Source organism: Rhodamnia argentea, chromosome 9, assembly GCF_020921035.1.
Source record: "Rhodamnia argentea isolate NSW1041297 chromosome 9, ASM2092103v1, whole genome shotgun sequence".
In the NCBI taxonomy this organism is placed as follows: Eukaryota; Viridiplantae; Streptophyta; class Magnoliopsida; order Myrtales; family Myrtaceae; genus Rhodamnia; species Rhodamnia argentea.
This window is the reverse complement of record NC_063158.1, coordinates 17,344,421-17,360,062: the sequence shown is the minus strand read 5'-3', so window position 1 is coordinate 17,360,062 and position 15,642 is coordinate 17,344,421. Positions and strand designations below refer to the sequence as shown.

Genomic DNA, 15,642 nt, shown 5'->3' with positions numbered 1-15,642 from the left:
GTCACGAGAGATATTTTTACCTACTCATGATGATCCGCTAAAATGGAGGTGGTCTCAAGAGACATTTTCAGCTGATAGGTGACCTGCTAAAACGGAGGAGCTCGTGAGAAGCGTCTTACCGACTCATGGTGGCTCATTAAAACGATGGCAGCCCCAAAAGACAAAGTGGTGCAGCTTGAACCATAACTCAAGCACATTTCTTCATTACAGATCTTGCGTCATCTTGCATCGGGGAGAAGTCTCTGATAACAGATGGGCCCAGTACCTTGGATCCTCGCATCAGAAGCTTGGAAATTAGGGAAATCATCAGCTTATGAGGTATCCGGTAAAACAGGTATTCTCGTATGCGATTCGTGTGCGGGTTTCTTTAGTATGGAAAAAAGAGAAGTTTTAGCACATGTTATTTACAGTCTTGCATATCATGCATCATTTCTTTTACATTAGAAAATGGGATTAAAACTCTCGCAAAAAATTATCATTTGTCTCCTGTATTTGCAAAATTTAGATTTCAATTTTAGTCTTTGAGCAAAACCTCTACAAGCCTCCACTCAAAGAGGGACAGCTATTGACACCTAAATTTTGATTTTTAGAAGATAATTCATAAAATGAAAATTAGCCTTAGTTCTCCCTAAAAATTAATTCCTCATGCATTGTATATTTATTTTTTGTCAGTCATGCATTATTGCATTTAGACCAGATGTGAGTCAATTGAACTTAATGTGACAAACGGTTGGACCTGACTTAATCTGAAAATTTCGACTAGGGCAAAGAGGGTATGCCGAATTTGAAGCTAATTGGACCTATTTTCAAGCTCATTTCAATTCATTCAAGCTTAATTTAATTATTAAGGCTTTCAATATAATGTCTATTATTTGAAAGAAGCCATAATTGAGCCCGAGAATGTGAGACAAGCCTGTGGTGTGATTGGAAATTTCGACCATAGTTAGGACATGTGTGTGCCGAAATTTACATATGGGTTTGGACATATTTTCAAATTCAGTTCAGCCCATTTTGATCATTTAAATAAGTGAGACTTCTAATTAATTACCCATTTAGTTGATTAAAGCCTCGATTAGGCCTGAGATATTATTACAAGAGAGCCCATAAGAGCACGGGATTCAGCCAAAGTCCATGATAATCATTTGCGGCTGAAAATTGTAATTAAAATGTCAAGTGGAAAATTAATTTATTAATTAGAAACTTGCAGAACCATTAAGCCTTTTATTCTAGGGTTCTCAACCTAGCTCTATATAGAGAATTGTTCTCACACGCTGAAAAGAGGCCAGACGTAATTATACATACGGCAAAAGTGATAGGCATCTCTCTCGGCGTTTTTCATCGTTCGCCCAAGAGGAAGGCGTAATTATTGAAGATCATTTCTTCAAGAGGACACACAAAGAGAAGAAAAGAAAAGAAAAAAGAAAAGAAAAGGGAGGCTGATCTTTCATCAACACGCCAAAAGGGGAGAAGATCTAACGAGGGGGCCATCCATTCATCAGAATATACGGCCACAAGGAAAAGTCACGTGAGGAAAGGAAATTCAAGAACACACGAAGCTTTTGGGTGCCTATTTCTTCGTCCACAATGCAAAGTGATCGCTGGCTGCTCGTCGCAATCCTCACCGGCAGTACCTGCTTTCCTTGCTTCTCCAACCATCTAGGAGCTGTTCTTCTCTTGCTTTTTGTGATTTATGCAGGTTTGCCGACAAATACTCCCCCGGACCAGCAAGCTCTATTCTTTTCTGGTGATCTAGCAACCTTGGCGTTGATCCACGCGTTCCACCAGTTCAGTCCCTTCATCCATGGGTCACCTGCACCCCCCATCGGCTTTGCCTAAATATGGCTGCTGCCGCCTCTTGTGGCGCCAACAAGACAATCCATCCAAACCAGTCCCGCACAACTCCATGACGGCCTCCCCATGAAGCCCATCCACCTACTGAGTCGATCATCAAATTGCACTTTCACCTTATTCAGTCTGAACTATATCTCTTCATTCACTAGTATACTCAACAAAGAGATCGGTTTGGCCTAGTTTTGTCCATAAGTTTTCTTGATACGGTGGATTTGTCTCCTTCTGGAAGTTGCCTAGATTAGATAGAAAGCTGGGTTTTCTTGTTATCTTTTTTCATGTTAACAATTTTCTTTTGACAGGGAGATCATGAAAGTCTGGACGTGTGGTGATTTGCAGGTTTTGAGGGAAAAAATAGTCAATGCAGTTTCATGTTACTCCATCACGAGACTCTCATCGTCAATCTTTGCCACCGCATCCCTTCGGACCAGCCGCCGACGAGCCCGACGCGGACCAACCTCGTTCCTCGTCTGATTAGCTTGCTTTCCAGCAGCTTCCGCACCACTGTTCAGCTCAGTTCGGGGACGATTTAGTGTTGTTTTTGCTTGGAATTCAACGACTAACATGCTTTCTATTTGATGCTAGAGTTTCTTACTGTTTAGGGCTCAAATTTGGTTCAAAAGGGGCTGTTTTGGGCGAAAAAACAGCATAGGCGAGTTTTGGGAATTTGGCTCGAAAAAGGTATGATTCTTTAACTTTTGATTGCTAAATTATGCTTGTTTGATTGGTAACTTGCATTGTTGTTCTTAGATCTCTTTGAACACATCGATTTTTGCAGTTAAAGTTAAAAATGATTCAAGTTTTTCTATTCATTCTATATCAAGGACTGAAGATTGGATTGTAGAAATAGAATTCCGATTTTTTCAACTCGTTCGTCAATTTGGTCGAATTGTGATACTCTTGGGAATTGATTAAGCTTAATTGGAAGTTTATCTTTTCTCAAAGCAAATCTCATTCAAATAGATTTTTAAGATCAAACTGAATTGGTTGAAAAATTGAGAATTTTGCCAAATTAAAGATGAAGTTTTTTTTCGGCACCACATTCTCTATGACTGAGTTCAACATGTTAACGGATGTGCATTGCTTCAAATTGTCTCATTGATTGGTTGTGGTTGTGTGATATTATCCTTAGTGAATTTTACCTTATCTTCGCATTGTGGATGAAGTTTATTAAACTAAACTTTATCTAATCTTTGAAAATATTTGAATTGGATAATATCTAACTTATCTTGGATAATCCTTTGTTTTGAATGTTTATCTCTACATGTGAATTGGTTGGATGTTTATCCGGTAGATATCGTATCTTATTGCTTGTGAATTTTTCTGAACTTGTTTGATTAGATATAAGATTTGATTTGGATTGAATATATATCCAATTTTTGAGAATTATATGAAGTTAATTTTTCCAATCCTTAAAGGTAATTTTTCTCAAAAACAAATTAAACTTTGGATGAGGCAAGGTGGACCCCACTCATCACATTTTCGGCCACTCCTCATGAATTTTTGAAAATTTAAATAATCTAGTTCATTTCACTTCTCGTTTTGTCATGTTTGTTTGATTGTTTGTTTTTCTATAAATTTTGCACGTTTATAAAAAAACATGCTCATAATATATGCTCCCATGTGCCTTGTCCCGTCGGAAAATAAATTACATGCCTTGGCCATGATCTTATGGAATGAGATTGTAATTTAATATAGAATCTCGTCTTCCGCCCTTTGGCAAAAGGGACACTGTTGCTCTATACAGTTATTTGCATACTAGCTCGAATCCTCGAGGATGTAGCAAATAAAATCTCGCTCTAGCCCAGATATTTGGGAATGAGAGGATTTTTTTTCGGAAAATTCGGAATTAAAGGTATATTATGGGCATTTTTGTTTGATTTTGTTCAAACTTTTGATTGCCTTTAATTGCTTTTCATTTTCTTTTATTGTTGCCGAAAAATCCATAAAAATACAAAAAAAAAAAAATCATTCTTTCTTTGGCATACAACATATGGTCCTCATGTCACATTTTTTCTAAAATAAAAAATCGATACACAATTGATAAATCGAAAGTGGATTTTTCATGAAAATTGGTACCGAAAGGGCATTAATTTTCTAAATTAATATAACCAAGCCCCGAACTTATTTATCTCTAGTTCACAGAAATAAAATAGTTCTCCCGCTATTTTATTAAGGTTTCTAATTAACCTTCCATAAATGATTAATAGCGGTTCCGATTGAATATTTTTCATGAATAAACCTAAGTTGTAATTCAGTAGGTCTTGGGAGGGTCCGAATTATGTTAGTTATTTTAATTAACCCGATAATCCGTTAGTCCGATTTTATATCGTGACATCATCTAAGTTTTTTTTTTTTATCTGTCTCATTTCTCTCTCTCTCTCTCTCTCTCTCTCTCTCCTGACTTTTACACCTTTTTTATTTGAGCTTGATGTAATTCAAAAAATTACATCAAATTGAAAATTTTCCATAGCTCATGCAATGTGCACGCATGAAAAGACTCATAACGACGACTCCCCTCCTTCATTTTCATTGCTTGGACCGTGACCAACCAACTCAATTACCGTGACTATAGCAAGAAATGAGTATTTCCATTGGCTAATGAGTAAGACATTTTGAACCAATCATGCGAAGTTAAGAAGGATGTTGGCGATAACCGGTCTTCCTAGGTTTTCCAAAGTTATACGACATATAGAGTGGTTTGTGTTGAGTGTGAAACGAGAGGACGCTTAAGTCGTTCAGCTTGTTGCGGTAAGAGCTTGGTTTTTACTGGGGGACTCGTAGGTGCTTCATTAGCATGGTTTAGTCATATTGGTAAGCCCATGATTCGGGAAAATTATCCAAAAAGTTTTAAATCTATTGAACTTTTGTCAATTTATCTCTAAATATTTTAATTTTATCAATTGAGTCCTAAACATTTTCAAGTTTTTCCAATTTAGTCCATTCAGCCAATTTTAGCCAAAAATCACTAACGAAGATATTGGTCGTCCTACGTGGTACTGCCGATGCTGATGTTGACATTTTTAAAAATATTTTAATATGTTTTACATTCTTTATTACTTTTTTTCTTTTCCATTATTTCCTCTCTCTTTTTTCTTACTGTGGTTGGCGAAGGTTGTTGGGTCTTCATTGGCTACGGGAGAGGGTTGCAAAGGGCAGCCCTTGCCAATTGCAAGCGAGGGCTAGAATTCCCCTCGCTCATAGCCGTCACCTAGCTGCCCCCAATTCCAGGCGAGGCCATCATGGTTGCAAGCAAACCTAGCCTCGCCTTGACCATTGCAGGCTTCGTGACATGCCAGCCATAATAAGAATAAAAGAAATGAAAAGAGAAGTATAAAAAATACAAAAAAATTAATTAAAATATTTATAGTAACATATCATTAAATATTGCGCACGACCGCGTCGACAGTATCATATAGAACAGTTGGTGTCAATTAGCAATTTTCAGCCAAAATTAGTCGAATAGATTCAATTGTCAAAACGAGAAAAGGCTTAGGCCTCAATTGGCAAAATTAAAAGGTCTATTACTTAAATGACAAAAGTGTAATAGATTTAAAACTTTTAAAACAATTTTCCTTGATACTACGTAGTTGGTTAGCATTAATTGTTCGCTAACAATTTCAGATTTTCTATTAACAATTGGCTGCGTGAATAGTGTTGCAAAACTAGGAGACCAAACACATAACAAACTTGAACACTGGGCTTACGTGATTCAATTGATGTGACTTGCCCTATCAAAATGAAAATACATATTTTTTACTGTAAATCAAACGATAAAATAGAGATTACGATCATATTTGAATCGCTCAAATATTTTCAGTGTTTCCCCACCGTCATCCTTCGTAGTTTTTCACGAACCAATCTCTCGATTTCACAGATTTTGCTGCCAGATTTATTGTCTTCTACACCAAAAGCTTCCGTTGGAGGCATTCACAGAAAATTACTCCCTTCATTCTAAAATTCGCAAAGGTGAGGAGCTAGAACTTTACGGATGTCGCTGTAGGATTCGCTCATGTATTACTACAAAGTGGTTTCTAGCTGCAAGTTACAGCTACCTGAATAACTCCTCATTCATCGAGTTAGATGGAGCCTGTAAATGCTGAAGTTGGCTGTGTCCCATCAGAAACCTAGGACGAGCCAAATTAAAAGGTCTATTTCTTAATTCGCAAAGTTGGCTTCTGATTGGTTCGACGGCTGCTTTTTTTAAAAAAAATATCAAGCGAAAAGGGCACAAAAAAATAATAAACAATTCAGCACACGTTAGCATCCACAAATTCGACACGAATACTTTTCAAGTCCAGTAAGGGATTCGCACATAATTATTACAAGGACGATGTCGTTTGAAGCGACAAACTACACATAACACTTGAGCAATCTATACGATTTTCCTTAGCTGCAGTTACGTATGAATGCCCCCCGATTCAGGGCGTCAACGATTCAATTTAATTTGGTTTCCTTGAAAAATTGAACTAAATCTAACCATTAGGATTGTTAAAATTATGTTTTAAATTTGAGCTCTTAGCGAAAATTTAAATATTCCGAATTAGATATTTTTATTTAGATATAAGATTTGCATGCAAATGCCGTGGAAATATATTTTCTTTTAGGAATCTTGATCAAGAACATAATCATCTGTTGGAATTGACATGAAAATTAGTCGATTTTGGCTTTTCTCTTTTAAGGCAGAGTGCATATAAATAAGTATATATGTTACTTGTGAAGAAAAAACGTGGATTGTAGTGGCTGACCATACGTAGCCTTGAAGCACCGGTGCTATACGAGTGCTTGATGCGCCCAACTTGTAGATGGGTCTTCGCCCCGTTCATGTCTAGAGAAAGGAAATGAAGTCTTGAAACGCCGTTTTTCAAGTGAGTGCTTGGCATTGGATCTTCATTTTGTTTGCAGAATTACATTAAGAATTCAAGTGTTGAAGCCGATTAAATCTTGAGGTTAGATTTGTGAAATTCTTTTGCGAAATCGAGAAATTATTTCGCTAGAAATCGGGGGCTAAATATTGTGTGCGTTATTGGATGTGATTGAGACTTGAAAAATATTGTGGGTGTTTGAGTTACTTGAGTTTGGTCCGTAATCTCTATGTATCGCTTGTTCTATAGTAAAATTCGTTGCTGCTCTCCCCATGCACGTAGGTCTATATGACCGAACCACGTACATCCGGTGTCCGAGTTATTTTCTTGTTCTGTCTATTTTATCATTCAATCGCTTGGTTCCGTGCAACAAGGGTGTATGTTTGAAGCTAGAAATTCAACACGTACATTTATATCAAACCTTCCAATTTTTTAATTGCATTTCAATCAATATTGCAAGGGATAATTGTCCAAAAAGTCCTAAACCTATTGTATGGCGGCTAATTCAATCCTAAATCTTTTCATTGTGTCAATTTAATCCTAAACCGTTTAATAATTTGTCAATTTAGTCCTAAGCCTTTTTAAGTTTTTATAATTTAATTCTATATCTATTATTTGGGTAGTTAACCGAAATGACTACACTAATAAATGGTCAAAAGATTTATCATTAAATTAACAAGTTATCAAAATGTTTATGACTGAATTTACATAATGAAAAGTTTTATGATTAAACCGACAAATTTACGAAGAATATACGACTGAACTAGAATAATTGAAAAACTTAAGACTGAATTGATCACCGTAGAACAATTTTCCCATTGTCGCGACACTTACGTTAGATACCTCAAAGTAAAAACCCCACGACGAGGGACATGAGTTTAACTTGAGCAAGCAAACCCAATCCGCAACAGTTAATTTCTTGGATCGTAGACACAGCCTGTGGAGCGTTGGTTGTTGGAACACAACGTGCGTAGAGTAGGTGGGAACTTAATGTAGAGAGACCAAGTACTATATAGAAGATGTCGTGCATGTGTAATTTTAGCACAAAGGGTCTTACTATTCAGGGAAAGATTAGTCTGGCAAAGGAAAAAAAAAAAAACCACAGAGGAGCAGAAATGGCTTCCAAACCAGGACTTCTCACCGAGTGGCCATGGAAGCCTCTGGGGAGCTTCAAGGTACATTGATCTCTTGATTCTGTTCCTTGGGTAGTTTCGAAACAAAATTCTGAGGTTGGTGAACTTAGGATTTTCTCAAAATGTCGCCCCGAGCTGTTCTTTACGACACAGTGTTAATCATTCAAACATACAGTAGATTTTCTTTTGGTCAAACATACAGTAGAATTGGATAAGTACATTTTGTACGCGCAATCTCTTTCCAGGAGAAAAGTTCTTCACTTGGTGCTGCTTGGTCTTGTTGTAACGTGAACTTGTTATTGCAAAGTAAATTTTACTAGTTACTACTGGTAGCTTGTTTGTAAAAGATGAATTTAGAAGTGCCTTGTCTAGCATAAAATAAATTAGAGCGCGTGGGCAAGTATGTAAGTGTGGAAGTTCTCTATTCTTCCAAAGGAAGACAATGGGCTAAGTGGGCTGCATCCTACCATACCTACATTTGGTGACATTACACCAGTTCCAACATATATCCATTATATATCATTACAAGAAACCGAATCTATTAACTTATGTGTGTTTTGGGGTTTGGGGGAACTATGACAGTACGCCATTTTGGCACCATGGGCGGCTCACGGCACGTACCAATTCATGGCGAAGGGGCCCGACGAGAGGGACTTGGGCTATTTCCTCATATTCCCTTTTCTTCTGGCGAGGATGCTTCACAATCAGATCTGGATCTCGCTCGCCCGCCATCGTACGGCTAAAGGCAACAACCGGATCGTCGACAGAGGCATCGAGTTCGAGCAAGTCGACCGAGAAAGCAATTGGTCTCTCTCTCTCTCTCTCTCTCCCTCTCTCTCTCTCTCTCTCTCTCCACTGCAGATTATTCTTGTATTTTCTGTTAAACGAAGCTACTCATTAATTAATGTTGCTCCAACCGAAATTAATAGGCATGAAAAGTCTTTAAAAAAAAATCTTAAACTTATTGCATTGATGCCAATTCAGTTCTAAACTTTTTGTACTTTGAGTCCATCCGACCAATTTTAGCCTGAAATCCACGACATGGATGCCGAGCATCGTCCATGGTACAGCCGGCACTGAAGTTGATATTTTTTAATGGTTATTTTTAAATATTTTTTCTTTTGTTTTCTTTATGTTTTTATTTTCATTTCATTCCGGCTAGCAAGGGCAGCCTCGCCCGCGACCCGCGAGGGCTGGCTAGCACTCGCCTAGTGGCCGGCATGGATTGCTAACGATCCTCGCCGGCCATAATGAAATGAAAAAAAAAAAAGAGAAAACAATTCAAAAAGTAAAGTTTTTTTAAAAAAAATTTATTTAAAATGTCCATGTCTGCGTTGGCTATGCCACGTGGGACGACCGGCGTCTACGTCGGCTATTTCTGGCCAAAATTTCGCCGGATGGGCTCAATTGGCACAAATGCAAAAAGGTTTAGGACTTAAATGAACTAATTAAAAGGTTTATGACTGAATTGACACCAATGCAATATGTTTAGGACTTTTTTTGGATACTTTTTTCCAATGACATAGGTTTTCTTTTCGTATGAACAGTAGCCAGTCAAACTCACTCTCTAAGACGTATGTATAAATGAGTAACGCCCTTGTACTCTCTAATTCTATTATATGGAGCCGTATCTTCTTGACCAATAACACAGCAGAATCAGGAAGCCAATGATATCACAGTTCGTTTTTTTTTTGGGTGAAGTTTATTGTTTTCTTCCATTGCAGGGACGACCAGATCTTGCTCAACGGGGCTCTATTTTACGCGAGTCTCCTGACAATCCCAGAAGCCTCCCACTTGCCACTATGGAGAACGGACGGGGTGATCGCCACCGTCCTGATCCATGCCTCGGCCGTGGAGTTCCTGTATTACTGGCTTCACCGAGCTCTCCACCATCATTTTCTCTATTCTCGCTATCACTCCCACCACCACTCCTCCATTGTCACCGAGCCCATCACCTGTAAGTTTTGCTTCACGTCACATTTTCATATGAGCTTTCTTCTTCTTCTTCTTTTGTTTAGTGTCCGTTGCACGATTACAAGACGATCCGAACCATGACGGCTCCATCTCTGAATGTGTTACCGTGTCTGCTGTGATGAAAATGTGTCGATACTTTCAGGCCGACAATCAGCTGCAATTTCTTTGTACACAAACTAGTTACATTGAGATGATTTACAGAATGGAATCAGATCGCGCTCTGTGCCGCGATTCTTTATGTTAAGACGGACATCTATTTACCGTCTAGGAGTATTGGCACATACGTCGTTCTTAGCAAAACCCCATAGCCGACATACTTGGTGTTGCGTTTTAAGTAACTTTGGCTCTTATTGATTACGTCTTTATTTCTTTTCCTCTTCTTTTCGCAGCGGTAATTCATCCGTTCGCGGAACACATAGCGTATTTCATGCTATTCGGAATACCCTTGTTCACGACGCTGTTCTCGAGAACGGCATCGATAGCATCCCTGATGGGCTACATCATGTACATTGATTTCATGAACAACATGGGTCACTGCAACTTCGAGCTCATCCCCAATTGCCTCTTCACCATCTTTCCACCTCTCAAGTACTTGATGTACACTCCATCGTAAGTCCCACAATACGTACGTACATCATTCTCATTTGATCGTTTTCATAGATGCATGAAAAGGAGGGCCTTCACGGCATAATTTAGGCGATGCTCAAGAAATTTGATGGTGAAGGGGTCGCAAAAAGATAGCTCCACCAAGGAAAAATCAACCTAATGACATAAACTATGAAGCATTATATACTAGTTCATTGAAAAATGTCCACAAGGAGGTTAGGAACTAGAACATAGGCTCTGTGCACTGCCAAATTAATAGAATGTAATAAAGCTATTGTTATTGCATAGATCGGATGCACACACCTTAAGGCTATCTGTACCATTAACAATTCAATGGGTCCCACCAGATTTTACGAAAAAATATATACTTAATGGCTCAAATGGACTCCAGATCTATCAAAGAATTTCTTTTAATGTAAATACCATTTTATAATATACCCAAGAAAAGTAAGACAAAGATCGAGCAATGAAGCTAGAAGAAGTGTCCTGGGAGTTATGTATAGCCTTATAGGCGCACAATGCACAAATACCTTCAATTTACGGAAATAAGATCCCTTTCTTAGGTAGATGAAGTGGCCCTCACATTGTTTTGGTCCAGATCTTTTGTTTTTAAATGTCATGCTTTGTCATAGGTAGATGAAGTGGCCCCCACATTGTTTTGGTCCAGATCTTTTGTTGTTAAATGTCATGCTTTGTCACTTGTTAGATTTTTTCTTTTCTTTTTTGTCGGAACATTTATTAGGTTCAACGATAGACAATAAGAACTAATGAAGTAAGTGGGACCTCAGGAGTAAGTGAATACTGAATAGAGACAATTTTTTACGTCAGACATGAAGGGATATGTCGCAAACCGATTCAAAACGATCACACAGATAATAGAAGAAAATTAGACGACGCACGGTTTACCCATGCTCACCCGAGAATAGGAATACGTCCTGCAAAGAGATTTCACTATGATTTAGATTTACAACCATACAACTCATTACAATAATCAATCAAAAAACGAGTAAATATATATGTCCTAAACGGGCCCAAAGCCTAAACTTATCCGAAACCCCTTTAATCTATCAACAAATAGGCTAACTTAAACAAAAGCCCAAAACCATGGTTGTTTCAGGGGCGCTGCCCCAAACCCCCACTTGCTCACAGGCTAGCAAGGCGGCTGTCCGCTCACCGAGGAGCGGAACTCCCATCCGCTGATCGGGCAAGTGGACATCCATGTAGGGGGCGCTACCCCCGAACTCCCGTATTCCGTGTGCAGGAGTCACATGTTGTCGAATCATACTTCGGTTTCCTAAACTCACGTGGGCATGCCAAGTGTGAGAAACAAGGATCCCCAAAGTATTCGCCAACTCCAACAAGGCAAATGTGTTTTTCATTAATTCTGACGGTTTTTCATAAATTAAGGATAAAAATATTAGCATAATCTTTTTATATTTGGTAATAAATAATTGGAAAACTGAACCTTGTCGTCAACCGCATTGCATTTAATGAGTATTCATGGGACGCTAGTTCTGGCGACCCACAAATTTTCAGTTAGTAAATGCTTATGAGTCATAATACTTCGACAGCTTCCACTCGTTGCACCACACCCAATTCCGGACAAACTACAGCCTCTTCATGCCGATCTACGACTACATATACGGGACGACGGACCGGTCAACGGACGACACGTACGAGACGTCCCTTCGGAGAGCGGAAGACTTGCCGGACGTGGTGCATCTGACGCACCTGATGACGCCGGAGTCCATCTATCACCTGCAGCTAGGGTTCGCCTCCCTCGCGTCCCGGCCTCACTCACCCAAGTGGTACCTGCGGATGCTGTGGCCGCTCACGCTCGCCTCTGTGGCATGGACCTGGATCTACGGCCATTCCTTCGTCTTGGAGAGGAACAGCTTCAGGAAACTCAAGTTGCAATCTTGGGTGATTCCAAGATACAATGTCCAAGTAAGAACTAAAAGAAGAGATTGTTATATGTTTTTCACACTTGGTGTTTACTTTCCCTTGTTTCTAGTGTTTGAACATTGATGATTTTCTTCTCCTGTAGTATTTATTACAATGGCGAAGGGAAGCCACCAATGGTTTGATAGAAGAAGCTATCCTGGATGCTAATCAGAGAGGAGTCAAGGTTCTAACATTGGGTCTTCTCAATCAGGCAAGATGGTGTCTCCTCCCTAGCCAATCGGTCCATTACTTTTTTGTAACGTAATTTTCCATCGCCGTCGTCGAGAATTCCGGCGAGCCCCGATCAGGCTTCTTTCAAAATCACAATCGAAATTCTTTCATTGGGGTATCTATTTTAGCCGGATTTATCTAGTGCTTTCCATTTTAATTTTTTTTTTCTCCTTTTGTTCTCCTTTTAGGGAGAGGAATTGAACAGGAATGGTGAATTGTACGTTCAAAAGCACAGAGATTTGAGGACCAAGTTGGTGGATGGGAGTAGCTTGGCAGTGGCAGTTGTGCTTCACAGCATTCCCAAAGGGACAAGCCAAGTGCTCCTCAGAGGCAACCTTAACAAGCTTGCTTATGCCATTGCCCATGCTTTATGTGCAAGGGGTGTCCAGGTCCTTTACACTCTTCTTCTTTATATACACGCATGTTTATAAGCCCAAAAGTTAGCAGAGTCCTTTTGAAGCATGTTTCTTAAAAGGGTTTGCATATCCGCGATCAATATATATCTGACTGATACAGGAAATATGGCAGGTAAACGTAGCTTCTAAGGATGAACATGAGAAGCTCAAAGGGAGTCTCAATGGGACGTACGGGGGCAATTTGATCCTTTCGACAACTTATTCTCAAAAGGCAATTGGCGGGGCAGTTTTTGAAGATTTAGCAACATATAATCTATTTGAGAACGATGTTAATAACATCATCTGCTGCAGATATGGTTGGTAGGAGATGGACGTGGCGAAGAAGAGCAGAAAAAGGCACCCAAAGGAACGTTGTTCATACCCTTTTCTCAATTCCCTCCTAAGCAAATCCGCAAAGATTGCCTGTACCACATCACTCCAGCAATGATCGCTCCCCGGTCATTCAGTAATTTGCACTCCTGTGAGGTTAGGCTGCTCAATTCTGTCACCAGAATCATGTAATATGGAGTTTACATTGAGTTGTAGAATGGGGATAGGAAACTAAAAGCATGCAAGCTTACAAGGTATGCTGCGAGGCTATCTCGCTGGTAGATTCCAATTATAAAGGATGACGCATCGTCGAACTTAAACGATTTTGGTTCTCTGTTTTCTACTTACTGTGCAAAACAAAAGGCTGTATTTAACTCATTCCCATTTGGCCCGTAAATATCCGTTAATCTATCGTGCAAGACTAACCGGTATGTCTTCCAAACAAGAAAAATGAAACTTAGTACTTGATCTCATGCGGCAAACAAGATCATGCATTAATTTATCAGGCACGAATGGCACGTGAAATTATTTCACAGCGTATCCGGTTAACTCCTTGTTATTCGTCTGCAGAATTGGTTGCCGAGAAGGGTGATGAGCGCTTGGCGAGTAGCAGGGATAGTGCATGCTTTAGAAGGATGGAATGTGAACGAGTGTGGAAACACAATGCACGACATAGAGAAAGCATGGGAAGCAAGCCTCCGACACGGGTTCCAGCCGCTGGCCATCTCAGCCGTGTGAAGCGACAAGGGACTAAATCGGAAAGAAGCGGTATGGGGTTGTAATGCTCAGCGCGTGCCTTTTGGTCAAGATTGTACTAAGTACGCATTTTGATTCCGAAATAACTCACGTCCAACGATAATGATAGTAAACTATTCCAGTTTGTTGGTATCGATCGATGTGGCTATCCTAAAGCTAGATGGTGTCAGTGTATGTACTGTTGTTTAATCCTTAAAAGAGAGTCGCTACACTTACTGGTTCTTAAGACTTTGTTTGGATGTCAGAATGTGATTAAGCTCTAATAAGTCACACTCTCTTCTTGGTTCTCAAACTTTGCATCTAGATCTGCTATCGTAAAGATTTGGTTTCGGCATTTCAATGGCCTACCATGCAGTCTTCTACGAAAATTCAAGGCGGGGATGTCAGGGACTTTCCTCAAAAGCTCGAGAACCTCAAAAACGTCAAAACCGCAACCAAACCCAGAAAATGGCTTGAGACAGTGTGGATATCAATAATGTCACACTTGCAATGATTCAAGGGCAAATCACTTCATATGTTTTAATTGTCCTTTACACATAAATGTTCGTCCTTGAATTGTCACGTGGAAATATAGTTCAACGTAAATCTAAATTTGGAGACCGAACTGCAATTTAGAACAAAGGTTAGGGACAAAGATATAGGTAGTTCGTTTTCCATTTAACTTCTGCTATTCGTATCTCTTAGTTGAGTGGGTAAATGCTATTGATGTCACGTCCCGATCCTCGAGTACGCAGCATCCCTATCAAATCACCTCAGGTCATAAAGGATAACGTCCTAGGTACGCTATTAACCTACGATACCAAATCACGCATGCGGAAACGTATATATTCTCAATCAATAAATATAACAAGGATAGCAAAGTAGGAACATCCATAACTTCAAATGTCAAGGTATAGTTGTCGACACAATATCAAAGTAGGTGATAATTAACCCTATGGAACTACCGTTCTATACAACCTCCACACTTCAGGGCGGCTCTCTAAGGCCAACAAAAGGGTAATAGGTAAGGATGGGTTCATTTCTCAACTATTCCAATAAGAAGCTATATTGCCATAGCCCCCGGCATCAACTCCAAAAAGGATCTTAAACTCCATCACTTCTTACCCGAAAAATGTTAACCACAACAGGGTGAGATAAATCTCGGTGAGTCGACACCTAAGTCCGGTTAGGGCGTTGATTCGTCCATATAACGTCCTATCAACCAATCACATGTTACGAGCGAGATGTTTCAACCACATGCAACTTACCCGTCAGGATGCCACACGTATAAAACAACGCAGATACAACATGACAGTCGCAATAAACAATGTAGAAGCGACACGACATTTGCATTAAACAATCCAAACAACCCATGACATAACGGTCATAGCAATCAATCCACTAGCAGTATATCATATCAATCCACACACAGAACACCGCTCGTAGTCCAGTTATTGATGATTAAGGCCATTCGGCTAGGCACACTAGTCGGTTGGTATCGACACACTAGTCGGTTAGTGCTCTTTACGGCGGGACTAGGCATCATCCCTTACTTTCGACAACGGCATTTGATAGTCCGTG

At 39.5% G+C, this 15,642-nt stretch overlaps 1 protein-coding gene across 1 annotated transcript; it reads left to right on the top strand.

Moving 5' to 3' along the window:
• Window positions 1-7,776: 7,776 nt before the first annotated feature.
• LOC115755578 (very-long-chain aldehyde decarbonylase CER1-like) lies at window positions 7,777-14,374 on the top strand. The gene is made up of 10 exons (XM_030695034.2): window positions 7,777-7,888; window positions 8,429-8,652; window positions 9,571-9,803; window positions 10,210-10,429; window positions 11,998-12,373; window positions 12,474-12,581; window positions 12,790-12,990; window positions 13,130-13,228; window positions 13,309-13,482; window positions 13,897-14,374. Exons 1-10 carry the CDS (start codon window positions 7,829-7,831, stop codon window positions 14,062-14,064), a joined length of 1,863 nt encoding a protein of 620 aa, XP_030550894.2. The 5' UTR covers window positions 7,777-7,828; the 3' UTR covers window positions 14,065-14,374.
• Window positions 14,375-15,642: the final 1,268 nt, after the last annotated feature.